Source organism: Heterodontus francisci, unplaced genomic scaffold, assembly GCF_036365525.1.
Source record: "Heterodontus francisci isolate sHetFra1 unplaced genomic scaffold, sHetFra1.hap1 HAP1_SCAFFOLD_545, whole genome shotgun sequence".
Lineage (NCBI taxonomy): Eukaryota > Metazoa > Chordata > Chondrichthyes > Heterodontiformes > Heterodontidae > Heterodontus > Heterodontus francisci.
Window position 1 is genome coordinate 511 of NW_027141258.1, and position 26,106 is coordinate 26,616.

General features: G+C 52.5%; 1 protein-coding gene across 1 annotated transcript in view; it reads left to right on the plus strand.

Moving 5' to 3' along the window:
- The first annotated feature begins 445 nt into the window (after nt 1-445).
- The window catches only part of LOC137362547 (serine/threonine-protein kinase 36-like), a 95,375-nt gene continuing 69,714 nt past the window's right edge, over nt 446-26,106 (plus strand). The window contains exon 1 of the mRNA XM_068026935.1: nt 446-616. Within this exon, the coding sequence (XP_067883036.1) occupies nt 539-616 (78 nt within the window). The 5' untranslated portion in view covers nt 446-538. The remainder of the gene's footprint in view (nt 617-26,106) is intronic.

Here is a 26,106-nt window from a genome sequence, read left to right on the forward strand (position 1 = left end):
CCCATCAAACACTCCCAGGACAGGTACAGTACGGGGGTTAGATACAGAGTAAAGCTCCCTCTACACTGTCCCCATCAAACACTCCCAGGACAGCTACAGTACGGGGGTTAGATACAGAGTAAAGCTCCCTCTACACTGTCCCCCATCAAACACTCCCAGGACAGGGACAGTACGGGGGTTAGATACACAGTAAAGCTCCCTCTACACTGTCCCCCATCAAACACTCCCAGGACAGGTACAGTACGGGGGTTAGATACAGAGTAAAGCTCCCTCTACACTGTCCCTCATCAAATACTCCCAGGACAGGTACAGTACAGGGTTAGATGCAGAGTAAAGCTCCCTCTACCCTGTCCCCATCAAACACTCCCAGGACAGGTACAGTACGGGGGTGAGATCCAGATACCTTTTCTTGAGCAATCTGTTGGTTTGTCTTGTGTACAGGTTGGAGCTGGTAGGTGCCATTCTTGGTGATGCCTGTGTGGATGTGGAACACACTCTGGTCCTGCGAGTTTGCCAGCTGTTCTGCTTTCCGTTTGCGATGGACCTCGAGGAGCCACTGTTCAGTGATATTCTCCTCGCTCTGCTGGAGGGAGAGATCGTCCAGCACCTGGTCCAGGTAAGGTGTGGGGGCACTGATACACACTCACAGAGACACTCACATGCACTCTGACAGAGACAGTCACATATAGACTCTCTCTTGCAGAGATACACACAGACGCTCAGAGACAGACTCGCACAGTCACTCGCGCACACTCACACAGAGAGACACTGTCCCTCTCTGAGACACACACTCAGAGAGACACTGTCCCTCTCTCTGAGAGACACACTCACACAGACACTCTCCCTCTCTCAGAGACACACACTAACACAGAGAGAGAGACTCCCTCCCTCAGAAACACACACTCACACAGAGAGACACTCTCCCTCTCTCAGAGACACACACTCACACAGAGAGACACTCGCCCTCTCTCAGAGACACACAGTCACACAGAGACATTCTCCCCCTCTCAGAGACACACACTCAGAGAGACACTCTCCCTCTCTCAGAGAGACACTCACACAGAGAGACACTCTCCCTCTCTCAGAGAGACACTCACACAGAGAGAGACACACTCACTCTCTCAGAGACACACAATCAGAGAGACATGCTCCCTCTCTGAGACACACACTCACAGAGAGACACTCTCTCTCTCTCAGAGACACACACTCACACAGAGAGACACTCTCCCTCTCTCAGAGACACACACTCAGAGAGACACCCTCCCTCTCTCAGAGACACACACTCACACAGACACTCTCCCTCTCTCAGAGGCACACACTGACAGAGACACTCTCCCTCTCTCAGCGACACACACTCACACAGACACTGTCCCTCTCAGCGACACACACTCACACAGACACTGTCCCTCTCTCAGAGACGCACAGACACTCTCCCTCTCTCAGAGACACACACTCACACAGAGACACTCTCCCTCTCTCAGCGACACACTCACACAGACACTGTCCCTCTCAGCGACACACACTCACACAGACACTGTCCCTCTCTCAGAGACACACACTCACACGGAGAGACACTCTCCCTCTCTCAGACACACACTCACACAGAGGGACACTCTCCCCCTCTCTCAGAGACACACACTCACACAGAGAGACATTCTCCGTCTCTCAGAGACACACACTCACACAGAGAGACACTCGCCCTCTCTCAGAGACACACAGTCACACAGAGACATTCTCCCCCTCTCAGAGACACACACTCAGAGAGATACTCTCCCTCTCTCAGAGACACACACTCACAGAGAGACACTCTCTCTCTCTCAGAGACACACACTCACACAGAGAGACACCCTCCCTCTCTCAGAGACACACACTCACACAGACACTCTCCCTCTCTCAGAGGCACACACTGACAGAGACACTCTCCCTCTCTCAGCGACACACTCACACAGACACTGTCCCTCTCAGCGACACACACTCACACAGACACTGTCCCTCTCTCAGAGACGCACAGACACTCTCCCTCTCTGAGACACACACTCACACAGAGAGACACTCTCCCTCTCTCAGAGACACACACTCACACAGAGAGACACTCTCCCTCTCTCAGAGACACACACTCACACAGAGAGACACTCTCCCTCTCTGAGACACACACTCACACAGAGAGACACTCTCCCTCTGAGACGCACAGACACGCTCCCTCTCTCAGAGACACACACTCACACAGAGAGACACTCTCCCTCTCTCAGCGACACACACTCACACAGAGAGACACTCTCCCTCTCTCAGAGACACACACTCACACAGAGAGACACTCTCCCTCTGAGACGCACAGACACGCCCCCTCTCTCAGAGACACACACTCACACAGAGAGACACTCTCCCTCTCTGAGACACACTCACACAGAGAGATACTCTCCCTCTCTGAGACACTCACACAGGCACTCTCCCTCTCTCAGATACACACACCCCTACTGAGACACTCTCCCTCTCTCAGAGACACACACTCACACAGAGAGACACGCTCCCTGACACAGAGAGACACTCTTTCTCTCTCAGACACACACACTCACACAGAGAGACACTCTCCCTCTCTCAGATACACACACTCACACAGAGGCACTCTCCCTCTCTCAGAGACACACACTCACAGAGACACTCCCTCTCTCAGACACACACTCACACAGAGAGACACTCTCCCTCTGAGACACACAGACACGCTCCCTCTCTCAGAGACACACACTCACAGAGAGACACACTCCCTCTCTGAGACACACACTCACACAGAGAGACACTCTCCCTCTCTCAGAGACACACACTCACACAGAGAGACACTCTCCCTCTCTCAGAGACACACACTGAGAGAGAGAGACACTCTCCCTCTCTCAGAGACACACACTGACAGAGAGAGACACTCTCCCTCTCTCAGAGACACACACTCACACAGAGAGACACTCTCCCTCTCTCAGAGACACACACACACACACAGAGACACTCTCCCTCTCTCAGAGACACACACTCACACAGAGAGACACTCTCCCTCTCTGAGACACACACTCACACAGAGAGACACTCTTTCTCTCTCAGAGACACACACTCACACAGAGAGACACTCTTTCTCTCTCAGAGACACACACTGACACAGAGACACTCTCCCTTTCTCAGATACACACACTCACACAGAGACACTCTCCCTCTCTCAGATACACACACTCACACAGAGACACTCTCCCTCCCTCAGAGACACACTCGCACAGAGAGACACTCTCCCTCTCTCTGGGACACACACTCACACAGAGACACTCTCCCTCTCTCAGAGACACACTCACACAGAGACACACTCCCTCTCAGATACACACAATCACAGAGAGACACTCTCCCTCTCTCAGAGACACACAATCACAGAGAGACACTCTCCCTCTCTCTCAGACACACACTCACAGAGAGACACTCTCCCTCTCTCAGAGACACACACTCAGAGAGACACTCTCCCTCTCTCAGAGACACACACTCACACAGACATTGTCCCTCTCTCAGAGACAGACACTCACACAGAGACACTGTCCCTCTCTCAGAGACACACACTCACACAGAGAGAGACACTCTCCCTCTCTCAGAGACACACAATCACAGAGAGACACTCTCCCTCTCTGAGACACACACTGACACAGAGAGACACTCTCCCTCTCTGAGACACACACTCCCACAGAGAGACACTCTCCCTCTCTCTGACACACACTCCCACACAGAGACACTCTCCCTCTCTCAGAGACTCACCCTCACACAGAGGGACACTCTCCCTCTCTGAGGCACACACTCACACAGAGACACTCTCCCTCTCTCACAGACACTCACACAGAGACACTCTCCCTCTCTCAGATACACACACACAGAGACACTCTCCCTCTCTCCGAGACACACACTCACACAGAGACACTCTCCCTCTCTGAGACACACACTCACACAGAGACACTCTCCCTCTCTCAGAGACACTCTCACACAGAGACACTCTCCCTCTCTGAGACACACACTCACACAGAGACACTCTCCCTCTCAGATACACACTCACACAGAGACACGCTCCCTCTCAGATACACACACTCACACAGAGACACTCTCCCTCTCAGATACACACACTCACACAGAGACACTCTCCCTCTCAGATACACACACTCACACAGAGACACTCTCCCTCTCAGATACACACACTCACACAGAGACACTCTCCCTCTCTCAGATACACACACTCACACAGAGAGACACTCTCCCTCTCTCAGAGACACACACTCACACAGAGAGACACTCTCCCTCTCTCAGAGACACACACTGACAGAGAGAGACACTCTCCCTCTCTCAGAGACACACACTGACAGAGAGAGACACTCTCCCTCTCTCAGAGACACACACTCACACAGAGAGACACTCTCCCTCTCTCAGAGACACACACACACACACAGAGACACTCTCCCTGTCAGACACACACTCACACAGAGAGACACTCTCCCTGTCTCAGCGACACACACTCACACAGAGAGACACTCTCCCTCTCTGAGACACACTCACACAGAGAGATACTCTCCCTCTCTGAGACACTCACACAGGCACTCTCCCTCTCTCAGATACACACACCCCTACTGAGACACACACTCACACAGAGAGACACGCTCCCTGACACAGAGAGACACTCTTTCTCTCTCAGACACACACACTCACACAGAGAGACACTCTCCCTCTCTCAGACACACACACTCACACAGAGGCACTCTCCCTCTCTCAGAGACACACACTCACAGAGACACTCCCTCTCTCAGACACACACTCACACAGAGAGACACTCTCCCTCTCTGAGACACACACACACACACACACAGAGACACTCTCCCTCTGAGACGCACAGACACGCTCCCTCTCTCAGAGACACACACTCACAGAGAGACACACTCCCTCTCTGAGACACACACTCACACAGAGAGACACTCTCCCTCTCTCAGAGACACACACTCACACAGAGAGACACTCTCCCTCTCTCAGAGACACACACTGACAGAGAGAGACACTCTCCCTCTCTCAGAGACACACACTGACAGAGAGAGACACTCTCCCTCTCTCAGAGACACACACTCACACAGAGAGACACTCTCCCTCTCTCAGAGACACACACACACACAGAGAGACACTCTCCCTCTCTCAGAGACACACACACACACAGAGAGACACTCTCCCTCTCTCAGAGACACACACACACACAGAGAGACACTCTCCCTCTCTCAGAGACACACACTCACACAGAGACACTCTCCCTCTCAGATACACACACTCACACAGAGACACTCTCCCTCTCAGATACACACACTCACACAGAGACACTCTCCCTCTCAGATACACACACTCACACAGAGACACTCTCCCTCTCTCAGATACACACACTCACACAGAGAGACACTCTCCCTCTCTCAGAGACACACACTCACACAGAGAGACACTCTCCCTCTCTCAGAGACACACACTGACAGAGAGAGACACTCTCCCTCTCTCAGAGACACACACTGACAGAGAGAGACACTCTCCCTCTCTCAGAGACACACACTCACACAGAGAGAGACACTCTCCCTCTCTCAGAGACACACACACACACACAGAGACACTCTCCCTCTCAGACACACACTCACACAGAGAGACACTCTCCCTGTCTCAGCGACACACACTCACACAGAGAGACACTCTCCCTCTCTCAGAGACACACACTCACACAGAGAGACACTCTCCCTCTCTGAGACACACTCACACAGAGAGATACTCTCCCTCTCTGAGACACTCACACAGGCACTCTCCCTCTCTCAGATACACACACCCCTACTGAGACACACACTCACACAGAGAGACACGCTCCCTGACACAGAGAGACACTCTTTCTCTCTCAGACACACACACTCACACAGAGAGACACTCTCCCTCTCTCAGACACACACACTCACACAGAGGCACTCTCCCTCTCTCAGAGACACACACACACACAGAGAGACACTCTCCCTCTCTCAGAGACACACACTCACACAGAGACACTCTCCCTCTCAGATACACACACTCACACAGAGACACTCTCCCTCTCAGATACACACACTCACACAGAGACACTCTCCCTCTCTCAGATACACACACTCGCACAGAGAGACACTCTCCCTCTCTCTGGGACACACACTCACACAGAGACACTCTCCCTCTCTCAGAGACACACTCACACAGAGACACACTCCCTCTCAGATACACACAATCACAGAGAGACACTCTCCCTCTCTCAGAGACACACAATCACAGAGAGACACTCTCCCTCTCTCTCAGACACACACTCACAGAGAGACACTCTCCCTCTCTCAGAGACACACACTCAGAGAGACACTCTCCCTCTCTCAGAGACACACACTCACACAGACATTGTCCCTCTCTCAGAGACAGACACTCACACAGAGACACTGTCCCTCTCTCAGAGACACACACTCACACAGAGAGAGACACTCTCCCTCTCTCAGAGACACACAATCACAGAGAGACACTCTCCCTCTCTGAGACACACACTGACACAGAGAGACACTCTCCCTCTCTGAGACACACACTCCCACAGAGAGACACTCTCCCTCTCTCTGACACACACTCCCACACAGAGACACTCTCCCTCTCTCAGAGACTCACCCTCACACAGAGGGACACTCTCCCTCTCTGAGGCACACACTCACACAGAGACACTCTCCCTCTCTCACAGACACTCACACAGAGACACTCTCCCTCTCTCAGATACACACACACAGAGACACTCTCCCTCTCTCCGAGACACACACTCACACAGAGACACTCTCCCTCTCTGAGACACACACTCACACAGAGACACTCTCCCTCTCTCAGAGACACTCTCACACAGAGACACTCTCCCTCTCTGAGACACACACTCACACAGAGACACTCTCCCTCTCAGATACACACTCACACAGAGACACGCTCCCTCTCAGATACACACACTCACACAGAGACACTCTCCCTCTCAGATACACACACTCACACAGAGACACTCTCCCTCTCAGATACACACACTCACACAGAGACACTCTCCCTCTCAGATACACACACTCACACAGAGACACTCTCCCTCTCTCAGATACACACACTCACACAGAGAGACACTCTCCCTCTCTCAGAGACACACACTCACACAGAGAGACACTCTCCCTCTCTCAGAGACACACACTGACAGAGAGAGACACTCTCCCTCTCTCAGAGACACACACTGACAGAGAGAGACACTCTCCCTCTCTGAGACACACACTCACACAGAGAGACACTCTCCCTCTCTCAGAGACACACACACACACACAGAGACACTCTCCCTCTCAGACACACACTCACACAGAGAGACACTCTCCCTGTCTCAGCGACACACACTCACACAGAGAGACACTCTCCCTCTCTCAGAGACACACACTCACACAGAGAGACACTCTCCCTCTCTGAGACACACTCACACAGAGAGATACTCTCCCTCTCTGAGACACTCACACAGGCACTCTCCCTCTCTCAGATACACACACCCCTACTGAGACACACACTCACACAGAGAGACACGCTCCCTGACACAGAGAGACACTCTTTCTCTCTCAGACACACACACTCACACAGAGAGACACTCTCCCTCTCTCAGACACACACACTCACACAGAGGCACTCTCCCTCTCTCAGAGACACACACTCACAGAGACACTCCCTCTCTCAGACACACACTCACACAGAGAGACACTCTCCCTCTCTGAGACACACACACACACACAGAGACACTCTCCCTCTGAGACGCACAGACAAGCTCCCTCTCTCAGAGACACACACTCACAGAGAGACACACTCCCTCTCTGAGACACACACTCACACAGAGAGACACTCTCCCTCTCTCAGAGACACACACTCACACAGAGAGACACTCTCCCTCTCTCAGAGACACACACTGACAGAGAGAGACACTCTCCCTCTCTCAGAGACACACACTGACAGAGAGAGACACTCTCCCTCTCTCAGAGACACACACTCACACAGAGAGACACTCTCCCTCTCTCAGAGACACACACACACACAGAGAGACACTCTCCCTCTCTCAGAGACACACACACACACAGAGAGACACTCTCCCTCTCTCAGAGACACACACACACACAGAGAGACACTCTCCCTCTCTCAGAGACACACACTCACACAGAGACACTCTCCCTCTCAGATACACACACTCACACAGAGACACTCTCCCTCTCAGATACACACACTCACACAGAGACACTCTCCCTCTCAGATACACACACTCACACAGAGACACTCTCCCTCTCTCAGATACACACACTCACACAGAGAGACACTCTCCCTCTCTCAGAGACACACACTCACACAGAGAGACACTCTCCCTCTCTCAGAGACACACACTGACAGAGAGAGACACTCTCCCTCTCTCAGAGACACACACTGACAGAGAGAGACACTCTCCCTCTCTCAGAGACACACACTCACACAGAGACACTCTCCCTCTCTCAGAGACACACACACACACACAGAGACACTCTCCCTCTCAGACACACACTCACACAGAGAGACACTCTCCCTGTCTCAGCGACACACACTCACACAGAGAGACACTCTCCCTCTCTCAGAGACACACACTCACACAGAGAGACACTCTCCCTCTCTGAGACACACTCACACAGAGAGATACTCTCCCTCTCTGAGACACTCACACAGGCACTCTCCCTCTCTCAGATACACACACCCCTACTGAGACACACACTCACACAGAGAGACACGCTCCCTGACACAGAGAGACACTCTTTCTCTCTCAGACACACACACTCACACAGAGAGACACTCTCCCTCTCTCAGACACACACACTCACACAGAGGCACTCTCCCTCTCTCAGAGACACACACACACACACACAGACACTCTCCCTCTCTCAGAGACACACACTCACACAGAGAGACTCTCCCTCTCAGATACACACACTCACACAGAGACACTCTCCCTCTCAGATACACACACTCACACAGAGACACTCTCCCTCTCAGATACACACACTCACACAGAGACACTCTCCCTCTCTCAGATACACACACTCACACAGAGAGACACTCTCCCTCTCTCAGAGACACACACTCACACAGAGAGACACTCTACCTCTCTCAGAGACACACACTGACAGAGAGAGACACTCTCCCTCTCTCAGAGACACACACTGACAGAGAGAGACACTCTCCCTCTCTCAGAGACACACACTCACACAGAGAGACACTCTCCCTCTCTCAGAGACACACACACACACACAGAGACACTCTCCCTCTCAGACACACACTCACACAGAGAGACACTCTCCCTGTCTCAGCGACACACACTCACACAGAGAGACACTCTCCCTCTCTCAGAGACACACACTCACACAGAGAGACACTCTCCCTCTCTGAGACACACTCACACAGAGAGATACTCTCCCTCTCTGAGACACTCACACAGGCACTCTCCCTCTCTCAGATACACACACCCCTACTGAGACACACACTCACACAGAGAGACACGCTCCCTGACACAGAGAGACACTCTTTCTCTCTCAGACACACACACTCACACAGAGAGACACTCTCCCTCTCTCAGACACACACACTCACACAGAGGCACTCTCCCTCTCTCAGAGACACACACTCACAGAGACACTCCCTCTCTCAGACACACACTCACACAGAGAGACACTCTCCCTCTCTGAGACACACACACACACACACAGACACTCTCCCTCTGAGACGCACAGACACGCTCCCTCTCTCAGAGACACACACTCACAGAGAGACACACTCCCTCTCTGAGACACACACTCACACAGAGAGACACTCTCCCTCTCTCAGAGACACACACTCACACAGAGAGACACTCTCCCTCTCTCAGAGACACACACTGACAGAGAGAGACACTCTCCCTCTCTCAGAGACACACACTGACAGAGAGAGACACTCTCCCTCTCTGAGACACACACTCACACAGAGAGACACTCTCCCTCTCTCAGAGACACACACACACACACAGAGACACTCTCCCTCTCTCAGAGACACACACACACACAGAGAGACACTCTCCCTCTCTCAGAGACACACACTCACACAGAGAGACACTCTTTCTCTCTCAGAGACACACACTCACACAGAGAGACACTCTTTCTCTCTCAGAGACACACACTGACACAGAGACACTCTCCCTCTCTCAGAGACACACTCACAGAGACACTCTCCCTCTCTCAGAGACACACTCACAGAGACACTCTCCCTCTCTCAGAGACACACTCACAGAGACACTCTCCCTCTCTCAGAGACACACTCACACAGAGACACTCTCCCTCTCTCAGATACACACACTCACACAGAGACACTCTCCCTCCCTCAGAGACACACTCGCACAGAGAGACACTCTCCCTCTCTCTGGGACACACACTCACACAGAGACACTCTCCCTCTCTCAGAGACACACTCACACAGAGACACACTCCCTCTCAGATACACACAATCACAGAGAGACACTCTCCCTCTCTCAGAGACACACAATCACAGAGAGACACTCTCCCTCTCTCTCAGACACACACTCACAGAGAGACACTCTCCCTCTCTCAGAGACACACACTCACAGAGAGACACTCTCCCTCTCTCAGAGACACACACTCACACAGACATTGTCCCTCTCTCAGAGACAGACACTCACACAGAGACACTGTCCCTCTCTCAGAGACACACACTCACACAGAGAGAGACACTCTCCCTCTCTCAGAGACACACAATCACAGAGAGACACTCTCCCTCTCTGAGACACACACTGACACAGAGAGACACTCTCCCTCTCTGAGACACACACTCCCACAGAGAGACACTCTCCCTCTCTGAGGCACACACTCCCACACAGAGACACTCTCCCTCTCTCACAGACACTCACACAGAGACACTCTCCCTCTCTCAGATACACACTCACACAGAGACACTCTCCCTCTCTCCGAGACACACACTCACACAGAGACACTCTCCCTCTCTGAGACACACACTCACACAGAGACACTCTCCCTCTCTCAGAGACACTCTCACACAGAGACACTCTCCCTCTCTGAGACACACACTCACACAGAGACACTCTCCCTCTCAGATACACACTCACACAGAGACACGCTCCCTCTCAGATACACACACTCACACAGAGACACGCTCCCTCTCAGATACACACACTCACACAGAGACACTCTCCCTCTCAGATACACACACTCACACAGAGACACTCTCCCTCTCAGATACACACACTCACAGAGACACTCTCCCTCTCAGATACACACACTCACACAGAGACACTCTCCCTCTCTCAGATACACACTCACACAGAGACACACTCCCTCTCTCTCAGACACACACTCACAGAGAGACACTCTCCCTCTCTCAGAGACACACACTCAGAGAGACACTCTCCCTCTCTCAGAGACACACACTCACACAGACATTGTCCCTCTCTCAGAGACAGACACTCACACAGAGACACTGTCCCTCTCTCAGAGACACACACTCACACAGAGAGAGACACTCTCCCTCTCTCAGAGACACACAATCACAGAGAGACACTCTCCCTCTCTGAGACACACACTGACACAGAGAGACACTCTCCCTCTCTGAGACACACACTCCCACAGAGAGACACTCTCCCTCTCTCTGACACACACTCCCACACAGAGACACTCTCCCTCTCTCAGAGACTCACCCTCACACAGAGGGACACTCTCCCTCTCTGAGGCACACACTCACACAGAGACACTCTCCCTCTCTCACAGACACTCACACAGAGACACTCTCCCTCTCTCAGATACACACACACAGAGACACTCTCCCTCTCTCCGAGACACACACTCACACAGAGACACTCTCCCTCTCTGAGACACACACTCACACAGAGACACTCTCCCTCTCTCAGAGACACTCTCACACAGAGACACTCTCCCTCTCTGAGACACACACTCACACAGAGACACTCTCCCTCTCAGATACACACTCACACAGAGACACGCTCCCTCTCAGATACACACACTCACACAGAGACACTCTCCCTCTCAGATACACACACTCACACAGAGACACTCTCCCTCTCAGATACACACACTCACACAGAGACACTCTCCCTCTCAGATACACACACTCACACAGAGACACTCTCCCTCTCTCAGATACACACACTCACACAGAGAGACACTCTCCCTCTCTCAGAGACACACACTCACACAGAGAGACACTCTCCCTCTCTCAGAGACACACACTGACAGAGAGAGACACTCTCCCTCTCTCAGAGACACACACTGACAGAGAGAGACACTCTCCCTCTCTGAGACACACACTCACACAGAGAGACACTCTCCCTCTCTCAGAGACACACACACACACACAGAGACACTCTCCCTCTCAGACACACACTCACACAGAGAGACACTCTCCCTGTCTCAGCGACACACACTCACACAGAGAGACACTCTCCCTCTCTCAGAGACACACACTCACACAGAGAGACACTCTCCCTCTCTGAGACACACTCACACAGAGAGATACTCTCCCTCTCTGAGACACTCACACAGGCACTCTCCCTCTCTCAGATACACACACCCCTACTGAGACACACACTCACACAGAGAGACACGCTCCCTGACACAGAGAGACACTCTTTCTCTCTCAGACACACACACTCACACAGAGAGACACTCTCCCTCTCTCAGACACACACACTCACACAGAGGCACTCTCCCTCTCTCAGAGACACACACACACACAGAGAGACACTCTCCCTCTCTCAGAGACACACACTCACACAGAGACACTCTCCCTCTCAGATACACACACTCACACAGAGACACTCTCCCTCTCAGATACACACACTCACACAGAGACACTCTCCCTCTCAGATACACACACTCACACAGAGACACTCTCCCTCTCTCAGATACACACACTCACACAGAGAGACACTCTCCCTCTCTCAGAGACACACACTCACACAGAGAGACACTCTCCCTCTCTCAGAGACACACACTGACAGAGAGAGACACTCTCCCTCTCTCAGAGACACACATTGACAGAGAGAGAGACTCTCCCTCTCTCAGAGACACACACTCACACAGAGAGACACTCTCCCTCTCTCAGAGACACACACACACACACAGAGACACTCTCCCTCTCAGACACACACTCACACAGAGAGACACTCTCCCTGTCTCAGCGACACACACTCACACAGAGAGACACTCTCCCTCTCTCAGAGACACACACTCACACAGAGAGACACTCTCCCTCTCTGAGACACACTCACACAGAGAGATACTCTCCCTCTCTGAGACACTCACACAGGCACTCTCCCTCTCTCAGATACACACACCCCTACTGAGACACACACTCACACAGAGAGACACGCTCCCTGACACAGAGAGACACTCTTTCTCTCTCAGACACACACACTCACACAGAGAGACACTCTCCCTCTCTCAGACACACACACTCACACAGAGGCACTCTCCCTCTCTCAGAGACACACACTCACAGAGACACTCCCTCTCTCAGACACACACTCACACAGAGAGACACTCTCCCTCTCTGAGACACACACACACACACACAGAGACACTCTCCCTCTGAGACGCACAGACACGCTCCCTCTCTCAGAGACACACACTCACAGAGAGACACACTCCCTCTCTGAGACACACACTCACACAGAGAGACACTCTCCCTCTCTCAGAGACACACACTCACACAGAGAGACACTCTCCCTCTCTCAGAGACACACACTGACAGAGAGAGACACTCTCCCTCTCTCAGAGACACACACTGACAGAGAGAGACACTCTCCCTCTCTCAGAGACACACACTCACACAGAGAGACACTCTCCCTCTCTCAGAGACACACACACACACACAGAGACACTCTCCCTCTCTCAGAGACACACACACACACAGAGAGACACTCTCCCTCTCTCAGAGACACACACACACACAGAGAGACACTCTCCCTCTCTCAGAGACACACACTCACACAGAGAGACACTCTTTCTCTCTCAGAGACACACACTCACACAGAGAGACACTCTTTCTCTCTCAGAGACACACACTGACACAGAGACACTCTCCCTCTCTCAGAGACACACTCACAGAGACACTCTCCCTCTCTCAGAGACACACTCACAGAGACACTCTCCCTCTCTCAGAGACACACTCACAGAGACACTCTCCCTCTCTCAGAGACACACTCACACAGAGACACTCTCCCTCTCTCAGATACACACACTCACACAGAGACACTCTCCCTCCCTCAGAGACACACTCGCACAGAGAGACACTCTCCCTCTCTCTGGGACACACACTCACACAGAGACACTCTCCCTCTCTCAGAGACACACTCACACAGAGACACACTCCCTCTCAGATACACACAATCACAGAGAGACACTCTCCCTCTCTCAGAGACACACAATCACAGAGAGACACTCTCCCTCTCTCTCAGACACACACTCACAGAGAGACACTCTCCCTCTCTCAGAGACACACACTCACAGAGAGACACTCTCCCTCTCTCAGAGACACACACTCACACAGACATTGTCCCTCTCTCAGAGACAGACACTCACACAGAGACACTGTCCCTCTCTCAGAGACACACACTCACACAGAGAGAGACACTCTCCCTCTCTCAGAGACACACAATCACAGAGAGACACTCTCCCTCTCTGAGACACACACTGACACAGAGAGACACTCTCCCTCTCTGAGACACACACTCCCACAGAGAGACACTCTCCCTCTCTGAGGCACACACTCCCACACAGAGACACTCTCCCTCTCTCACAGACACTCACACAGAGACACTCTCCCTCTCTCAGATACACACTCACACAGAGACACTCTCCCTCTCTCCGAGACACACACTCACACAGAGACACTCTCCCTCTCTGAGACACACACTCACACAGAGACACTCTCCCTCTCTCAGAGACACTCTCACACAGAGACACTCTCCCTCTCTGAGACACACACTCACACAGAGACACTCTCCCTCTCAGATACACACTCACACAGAGACACGCTCCCTCTCAGATACACACACTCACACAGAGACACGCTCCCTCTCAGATACACACACTCACACAGAGACACTCTCCCTCTCAGATACACTCACTCACACAGAGACACTCTCCCTCTCAGATACACACACTCACAGAGACACTCTCCCTCTCAGATACACACACTCACACAGAGACACTCTCCCTCTCTCAGATACACACTCACACAGAGACACTCACCCTCTCTCTGAGACACACACTCACACAGAGACACTCTCCCTCACTCAGAGACACACTCTAACAGGGAGACACTCTCCCTCTCTCTGAGACACACACTCACACAGAGACACTCTCCCTCTCTCAGAGACACACAATCACACTGACACTGTCCCTCTCTCTGGCACACACTCACACAGAGAGACACTCTCCCTCTCTGAGAGACTCACCCTCACACAGAGGGACACTCTCCCTCTCTGAGGCACACACTCACACAGAGAGACACTCTCCCTCTCTCACAGACACACAATCACAGAGAGACACGCTCCCTCTCTCAGAGACACACTCTCACAGAGAGACACGCTCCCTCTCTCAGAGACACACTCTCACAGAGAGACACGCTCCCTCTCTCAGAGACACACTCTCACAGAGAGACACTCTCCCTCTCTCAGAGACACACTCACACAGAGACACTCTCCCTCTCTCAGATACACACACTCACACAGAGAGACACTCTCCCTCTCTCAGGGACACACACTCACACAGAGAGACACTCTCCCTCTCTCAGAGACTCACACTGACACAGTGAGACACTCTCCCTCTCTCAGAGACACACACTCACACAGAGAGACACTCTCCCTCTCGCAGAGACACACACTCACACAGAGAGACCCTCTCCCTCTCTGAGACACACTCACACAGAGAGACACTCTCCCTCTCTCAGAGACACACACTGACACAGAGAGACACTCTCCCTCTCTCAGAGACACACACTCACACAGAGAGACACTCTCCCTCTCTGAGACACACACTCACACAGAGAGACACTCTTTCTCTCTCAGAGACACACACTAACACAGAGAGACACTCTTTCTCTCTCAGAGACACACACTGACACAGAGACACTCTCCCTCTCTCAGAGACACACTCACAGAGACACTCTCCCTCTCTCAGAAACACACTCACAGAGACACTCTCCCTCTCTCAGAGACACACTCACAGAGACACTCTCCCTCTCTCAGAGACACACTCACACAGAGACACTCTCCCTCTCTCAGATACACACACTCACACAGAGACACTCTCCCTCCCTCAGAGACACACACTCACACAGAGAGACCCTCTCCCTCTCTGAGACACACTCACATAGACACTCTCCCTCTCTCAGATACACACACCCCTACAGAGACACTCTCCCTCTCTCAGAGACACACGCTCCCTCTCTCAGAGACACACACTCACACAGAGAGACACTCTCCCTCTCTCAGAGACACACACTCACACAGAGAGACACTCTCCCTCTCTCAGAGACACACACTGACACAGAGAGACACTCTTTCTCTCTCAGAGACACACACTGACACAGAGACACTCTCCCTCTCTCAGAGACACACACTGACAGAGACACTCTCCCTCTCTCAGACACACACTCACACAGAGAGATACTCTCCCTCTCTCAGACACACGCACTCACACAGAGAGACACTCTCCCTCTCTCAGAGACACACTCACAGAGACACTCTCCCTCTCTCAGAGACACACACTCACACAGAGACACTCTCCCTCTCTCAGAGACACACAATCACAGAGAGACATTCTCCCTCTCTCAGAGACACACACACTCACACAGAGAGACACTCTCCCTCTCTCAGACACACACGCTCACACAGAGAGACACTCTCCCTCTCTCAGAGACGCACAGACACTCTCCCTTTCTCAGAGACACACAATCACACAGAGAGACACTCTCCCTCTGAGACGCACAGACACGCTCCCTCTCTCAGAGACACACACTCACAGAGAGACACACTCCCTCTCTGAGACACACACTCACACAGAGAGACACTCTCCCTCTCTCAGAGACACACACTCACACAGAGAGACACTCTCCCTCTCTCAGAGACACACACACACACACAGAGACACTCTCCCTCTCTCAGAGACACACACTCACACAGAGAGACACTCTCCCTCTCTGAGACACACACTCACACAGAGAGACACTCTTTCTCTCTCAGAGACACACACTCACACAGAGAGACACTCTTTCTCTCTCAGAGACACACACTGACACAGAGACACTCTCCCTTTCTCAGATACACACACTCACACAGAGACACTCTCCCTCTCTCAGATACACACACTCACACAGAGACACTCTCCCTCTCTCAGAGACACACTCACAGAGACACTCTCCCTCTCTCAGAGACACTCACACAGAGACACTCTCCCTCTCTCAGAGTCACACTCACACAGAGACACTCTCCCTCTCTCAGATACACACACTCACACAGAGACACTCTCCCTCCCTCAGAGACACACTCGCACAGAGAGACACTCTCCCTCTCTCTGGGACACACACTCACACAGAGACACTCTCCCTCTCTCAGAGACACACTCACACAGAGACACACTCCCTCTCAGATACACACAATCACAGAGAGACACTCTCCCTCTCTCAGAGACACACAATCACAGAGAGACACTCTCCCTCTCTCTCAGACACACACTCACAGAGAGACACTCTCCCTCTCTCAGAGACACACACTCAGAGAGACACTCTCCCTCTCTCAGAGACACACACTCACACAGACATTGTCCCTCTCTCAGAGACAGACACTCACACAGAGAGAGACACTCTCCCTCTCTGAGACACACTGACACAGAGAGACACTCTCCCTCTCTGAGACACACACTCCCACAGAGAGACACTCTCCCTCTCTCTGACACACACTCCCACACAGAGACACTCTCCCTCTCTCAGAGACTCACCCTCACACAGAGGGACACTCTCCCTCTCTGAGGCACACACTCACACAGAGACACTCTCCCTCTCTCACAGACACTCACACAGAGACACTCTCCCTCTCTCAGATACACACACACAGAGACACTCTCCCTCTCTCCGAGACACACACTCACACAGAGACACTCTCCCTCTCTGAGACACACACTCACACAGACACTCTCCCTCTCTCAGAGACACTCTCACACAGAGACACTCTCCCTCTCTGAGACACACACTCACACAGAGACACTCTCCCTCTCAGATACACACTCACACAGAGACACGCTCCCTCTCAGATACACACACTCACACAGAGACACTCTCCCTCTCAGATACACACACTCACACAGAGACACTCTCCCTCTCAGATACACACACTCACACAGAGACACTCTCCCTCTCAGATACACACACTCACACAGAGACACTCTCCCCCTCTCAGATACACACACTCACACAGAGACACTCTCCCTCTCTCAGATACACACACTCACACAGAGAGACACTCTCCCTCTCTCAGAGACACACACTCACACAGAGAGACACTCTCCCTCTCTCAGAGACACACACTCACACAGAGAGACACTCTCCCTCTCTCAGAGACACACACTGACAGAGAGAGACACTCTCCCTCTCTCAGAGACACACACTGACAGAGAGAGACACTCTCCCTCTCTCAGAGACACACACTGACACAGAGAGACACTCTCCCTCTCTCAGAGACACACACACACACACAGAGACACTCTCCCTCTCTCAGAGACACACACTCACACAGAGAGACACTCTCCCTGTCTCAGCGACACACACTCACACAGAGAGACACTCTCCCTCTCTCAGAGAGGCACACTCACAGAGAGACACTCTCCCTCTCTCAGAGACACACACTCACACAGAGAGACACTCTCCCTCTCTGAGACACTCACACAGGCACTCTCCCTCTCTCAGATACACACACCCCTACTGAGACACACACTCACACAGAGAGACACGCTCCCTGACACAGAGAGACACTCTTTCTCTCTCAGACACACACACTCACACAGAGAGACACTCTCCCTCTCTCAGATACACACACTCACACAGAGGCACTCTCCCTCTCTCAGAGACACACACTCACAGAGACACTCCCTCTCTCAGACACACACTCACACAGAGAGACACTCTCCCTCTCTGAGACACACACACACACACAGAGACACTCTCCCTCTGAGACGCACAGACACGCTCCCTCTCTCAGAGACACACACTCACAGAGAGACACACTCCCTCTCTGAGACACACACTCACACAGAGAGACACTCTCCCTCTCTCAGAGACACACACTCACACAGAGAGACACTCTCCCTCTCTCAGAGACACACACTGACAGAGAGAGACACTCTCCCTCTCTCAGAGACACACACTGACAGAGAGAGGCACTCTCCCTCTCTCAGAGACACACACTCACACAGAGAGACACTCTCCCTCTCTCAGAGACACACACACACACAGAGAGACACTCTCCCTCTCTCAGAGACACACACACACACACAGAGACACTCTCCCTCTCTCAGAGACACACACACACACAGAGAGACACTCTCCCTCTCTCAGAGACACACACTCACACAGAGAGACACTCTCCCTCTTTGAGACACACACTCACACAGAGAGACACTCTTTCTCTCTCAGAGACACACACTCACACAGAGAGACACTCTTTCTCTCTCAGAGACACACACTGACACAGAGACACTCTCCCTCTCTCAGAGACACACTCACAGAGACACTCTCCCTCTCTCAGAGACACACTCACAGAGACACTCTCCCTCTCTCAGAGACACACTCACAGAGACACTCTCCCTCTCTCAGAGACACACTCACACAGAGACACTCTCCCTCTCTCAGATACACACACTCACACAGAGACACTCTCCCTCCCTCAGAGACACACTCGCACAGAGAGACACTCTCCCTCTCTCTGGGACACACACACACACAGAGACACTCTCCCTCTCTCAGAGACACACTCACACAGAGACACACTCCCTCTCAGATACACACAATCACAGAGAGACACTCTCCCTCTCTCAGAGACACACAATCACAGAGAGACACTCTCCCTCTCTCTCAGACACACACTCACAGAGAGACACTCTCCCTCTCTCAGAGACACACACTCACAGAGAGACACTCTCCCTCTCTCAGAGACACACACTCACACAGACATTGTCCCTCTCTCAGAGACAGACACTCACACAGAGACACTGTCCCTCTCTCAGAGACACACACTCACACAGAGAGAGACACTCTCCCTCTCTCAGAGACACACAATCACAGAGAGACACTCTCCCTCTCTGAGACACACACTGACACAGAGAGACACTCTCCCTCTCTGAGACACACACTCCCACAGAGAGACACTCTCCCTCTCTCTGACACACACTCCCACACAGAGACACTCTCCCTCTCTCAGAGACTCACCCTCACACAGAGGGACACTCTCCCTCTCTGAGGCACACACTCACACAGAGACACTCTCCCTCTCTCACAGACACTCACACAGAGACACTCTCCCTCTCTGAGATACACACTCACACAGAGACACTCTCCCTCTCTCCGAGACACACACTCACACAGAGACACTCTCCCTCTCTGAGACACACACTCACACAGAGACACTCTCCCTCTCTCAGAGAGACACTCACACAGAGACACTCTCCCTCTCTGAGACACACACTCACACAGAGACACTCTCCCTCTCAGATACACACTCACACAGAGACACGCTCCCTCTCAGATACACACACTCACACAGAGACACGCTCCCTCTCAGATACACACACTCACACAGAGACACTCTCCCTCTCAGATACACACACTCACACAGAGACACTCTCCCTCTCAGATACACACACTCACACAGAGACACTCTCCCTCTCAGATACACACACTCACACAGAGACACTCTCCCTCTCTCAGATACACACTCACACAGAGACACTCTCCCTCTCTCTGAGACACACACTCACACAGAGACACTCTCCCTCACTCAGAGACACACTCTAACAGGGAGACACTCTCCCTCTCTCTGAGACACACACTCACACAGAGATACTCTCCCTCTCTCAGAGACACACTCACACAGAGACACTCTCCCTCTCAGATACACACACTCACACAGAGAAACTCTCCCTCTCTCAGAGACACACAATCACACTGACACTGTCCCTCTCTCTGGCACACACTCACACAGAGAGACACTCTCCCTCTCTGAGAGACTCACCCTCACACAGAGGGACACTCTCCCTCTCTGAGGCACACACTCACACAGAGAGACACTCTCCCTCTCTCACAGACACACAATCACAGAGAGACACGCTCCCTCTCTCAGAGACACACTCTCACAGAGAGACACGCTCCCTCTCTCAGAGACACACTCTCACAGAGAGACACTCTCCCTCTCTCAGAGACACACTCACACAGAGACACTCTCCCTCTCTCAGATACACACACTCACACAGAGAGACACTCTCCCTCTCTCAGGGACACACACTCACACAGAGAGACACTCTTCCTCTGAGACGCACAGACACGCTCCCTCTTTGAGACACACACTCACACAGAGAGACACTCTCCCTCTCTCAGAGACACACACTCACACAGAGAGACACTCTCCCTCTCTCAGAGACTCACACTGACACAGTGAGACACTCTCCCTCTCTCAGAGACACACACTCACACAGAGAGACACTCTCCCTCTCGCAGAGACACACACTCACACAGAGAGACCCTCTCCCTCTCTGAGACACACTCACACAGAGAGACACTCTCCCTCTCTCAGAGACACACACTGACACAGAGAGACACTCTCCCTCTCTCAGAGACACACACTCACACAGAGAGACACTCTCCCTCTCTGAGACACACACTCACACAGAGAGACACTCTTTCTCTCTCAGAGACACACACTCACACAGAGAGACACTCTTTCTCTCTCAGAGACACACACTGACACAGAGACACTCTCCCTCTCTCAGAGACACACTCACAGAGACACTCTCCCTCTCTCAGAAACACACTCACAGAGACACTCTCCCTCTCTCAGAGACACACTCACAGAGACACTCTGCCTCTCTCAGAGACACACACACAGAGACACTCTCCCTCTCTCAGATACACACACTCACACAGAGACACTCTCCCTCCCTCAGAGACACACTCGCACAGAGAGACACTCTCCCTCTCGCAGAGACACACACTCACACAGAGAGACCCTCTCCCTCTCTGAGACACACTCACATAGACACTCTCCCTCTCTCAGATACACACACCCCTACAGAGACACTCTCCCTCTCTCAGAGACACACTCTCCCTCTCTCAGAGACACACGCTCCCTCTCTCAGAGACACACACTCACACAGAGAGACACTCTCCCTCTCTCAGAGACACACACTCACACAGAGAGACACTCTCCCTCTCTCAGAGACACACACTGACACAGAGAGACACTCTTTCTCTCTCAGAGACACACACTGACACAGAGACACTCTCCCTCTCTCAGAGACACACACTGACAGAGACACTCTCCCTCTCTCAGACACACACTCACACAGAGAGATACTCTCCCTCTCTCAGACACACGCACTCACACAGAGAGACACTCTCCCTCTCTCAGAGACACACTCACAGAGACACTCTCCCTCTCTCAGAGACACACACTCACACAGAGACACTCTCCCTCTCTCAGAGACACACAATCACAGAGAGACATTCTCCCTCTCTCAGAGACACACACACTCACACAGAGAGACACTCTCCCTCTCTCAGACACACACGCTCACACAGAGAGACACTCTCCCTCTCTCAGAGACGCACAGACACTCTCCCTTTCTCAGAGACACACAATCACACAGAGAGACACTCTCCCTCTGAGACGCACAGACACGCTCCCTCTCTCAGAGACACACACTCACAGAGAGACACACTCCCTCTCTGAGACACACACTCACACAGAGAGACACTCTCCCTCTCTCAGAGACACACACTCACACAGAGAGACACGCTCCCTGACACAGAGAGACACTCTTTCTCTCTCAGACACACACACTCACACAGAGAGACACTCTCCCTCTCTCAGATGCACACACTCACACAGAGGCACTCTCCCTCTCTCAGAGACACACACTCACAGAGACACTCCCTCTCTCAGACACACACTCACACAGAGAGACACTCTCCCTCTGAGACGCACAGACACGCTCCCTCTCTCAGAGACACACACTCACAGAGAGACACACTCCCTCTCTGAGACACACACTCACACAGAGAGACACTCTCCCTCTCTCAGAGACACACACTCACACAGAGAGACACTCTCCCTCTCTCAGAGACACACACTGACAGAGAGAGACACTCTCCCTCTCTCAGAGACACACACTGACAGAGAGAGGCACTCTCCCTCTCTCAGAGACACACACTCACACAGAGAGACACTCTCCCTCTCTCAGAGACACACACACACACAGAGAGACACTCTCCCTCTCTCAGAGACACACACACACACAGAGACACTCTCCCTCTCTCAGAGACACACACACACACACAGAGACACTCTCCCTCTCTCAGAGACACACACTCACACAGAGAGACACTCTTTCTCTCTCAGAGACACACACTGACACAGAGACACTCTCCCTCTCTCAGAGACACACTCACAGAGACACTCTCCCTCTCTCAGAGACACACTCACAGAGACACTCTCCCTCTCTCAGAGACACACTCACAGAGACACTCTCCCTCTCTCAGAGACACACTCACACAGAGACACTCTCCCTCTCTCAGATACACACACTCACACAGAGACACTCTCCCTCCCTCAGAGACACACTCGCACAGAGAGACACTCTCCCTCTCTCTGGGACACACACACACACAGAGACACTCTCCCTCTCTCAGAGACACACTCACACAGAGACACACTCCCTCTCAGATACACACAATCACAGAGAGACACTCTCCCTCTCTCAGAGACACACAATCACAGAGAGACACTCTCCCTCTCTCTCAGACACACACTCACAGAGAGACACTCTCCCTCTCTCAGAGACACACACTCACAGAGAGACACTCTCCCTCTCTCAGAGACACACACTCACACAGACATTGTCCCTCTCTCAGAGACAGACACTCACACAGAGACACTGTCCCTCTCTCAGAGACACACACTCACACAGAGAGAGACACTCTCCCTCTCTCAGAGACACACAATCACAGAGAGACACTCTCCCTCTCTGAGACACACACTGACACAGAGAGACACTCTCCCTCTCTGAGACACACACTCCCACAGAGAGACACTCACCCTCTCTCTGACACACACTCCCACACAGAGACACTCTCCCTCTCTCAGAGACTCACCCTCACACAGAGGGACACTCTCCCTCTCTGAGGCACACACTCACACAGAGACACTCTCCCTCTCTCACAGACACTCACACAGAGACATTCTCCCTCTCTCAGATACACACTCACACAGAGACACTCTCCCTCTCTCCGAGACACACACTCACACAGAGACACTCTCCCTCTCTGAGACACACACTCACACAGAGACACTCTCCCTCTCTCAGAGACACTCTCACACAGAGACACTCTCCCTCTCTGAGACACACACTCACACAGAGACACTCTCCCTCTCAGATACACACTCACACAGAGACACGCTCCCTCTCAGATACACACACTCACACAGAGACACGCTCCCTCTCAGATACACACACTCACACAGAGACACTCTCCCTCTCAGATACACACACTCACACAGAGACACTCTCCCTCTCAGATACACACACTCACACAGAGACACTCTCCCTCTCAGATACACACACTCACACAGAGACACTCTCCCTCTCTCAGATACACACTCACACAGAGACACTCTCCCTCTCTCTGAGACACACACTCACACAGAGACACTCTCCCTCACTCAGAGACACACTCTAACAGGGAGACACTCTCCCTCTCTCTGAGACACACACTCACACAGAGATACTCTCCCTCTCTCAGAGACACACTCACACAGAGACACTCTCCCTCTCAGATACACACACTCACACAGAGAAACTCTCCCTCTCTCAGAGACACACAATCACACTGACACTGTCCCTCTCTCTGGCACACACTCACACAGAGAGACACTCTCCCTCTCTGAGAGACTCACCCTCACACAGAGGGACACTCTCCCTCTCTGAGGCACACACTCACACAGAGAGACACTCTCCCTCTCTCACAGACACACAATCACAGAGAGACACGCTCCCTCTCTCAGAGACACACTCTCACAGAGAGACACGCTCCCTCTCTCAGAGACACACTCTCACAGAGAGACACTCTCCCTCTCTCAGAGACACACTCACACAGAGACACTCTCCCTCTCTCAGATACACACACTCACACAGAGAGACACTCTCCCTCTCTCAGGGACACACACTCACACAGAGAGACACTCTTCCTCTGAGACGCACAGACACACTCCCTCTTTGAGACACACACTCACACAGAGAGAGACACACACTCACACAGAGAGACACTCTCCCTCTCTCAGAGACTCACACTGACACAGTGAGACACTCTCCCTCTCTCAGAGACACACACTCACACAGAGAGACACTCTCCCTCTCGCAGAGACACACACTCACACAGAGAGACCCTCTCCCTCTCTGAGACACACTCACACAGAGAGACACTCTCCCTCTCTCAGAGACACACACTGACACAGAGAGACACTCTCCCTCTCTCAGAGACACACACACACACAGAGAGACACTCTCCCTCTCTCAGAGACACACACACACACAGAGACACTCTCCCTCTCTCAGAGACACACACACACACACAGAGACACTCTCCCTCTCTCAGAGACACACACTCACACAGAGAGACACTCTCCCTCTCTGAGACACACACTCACACAGAGAGACACTCTTTCTCTCT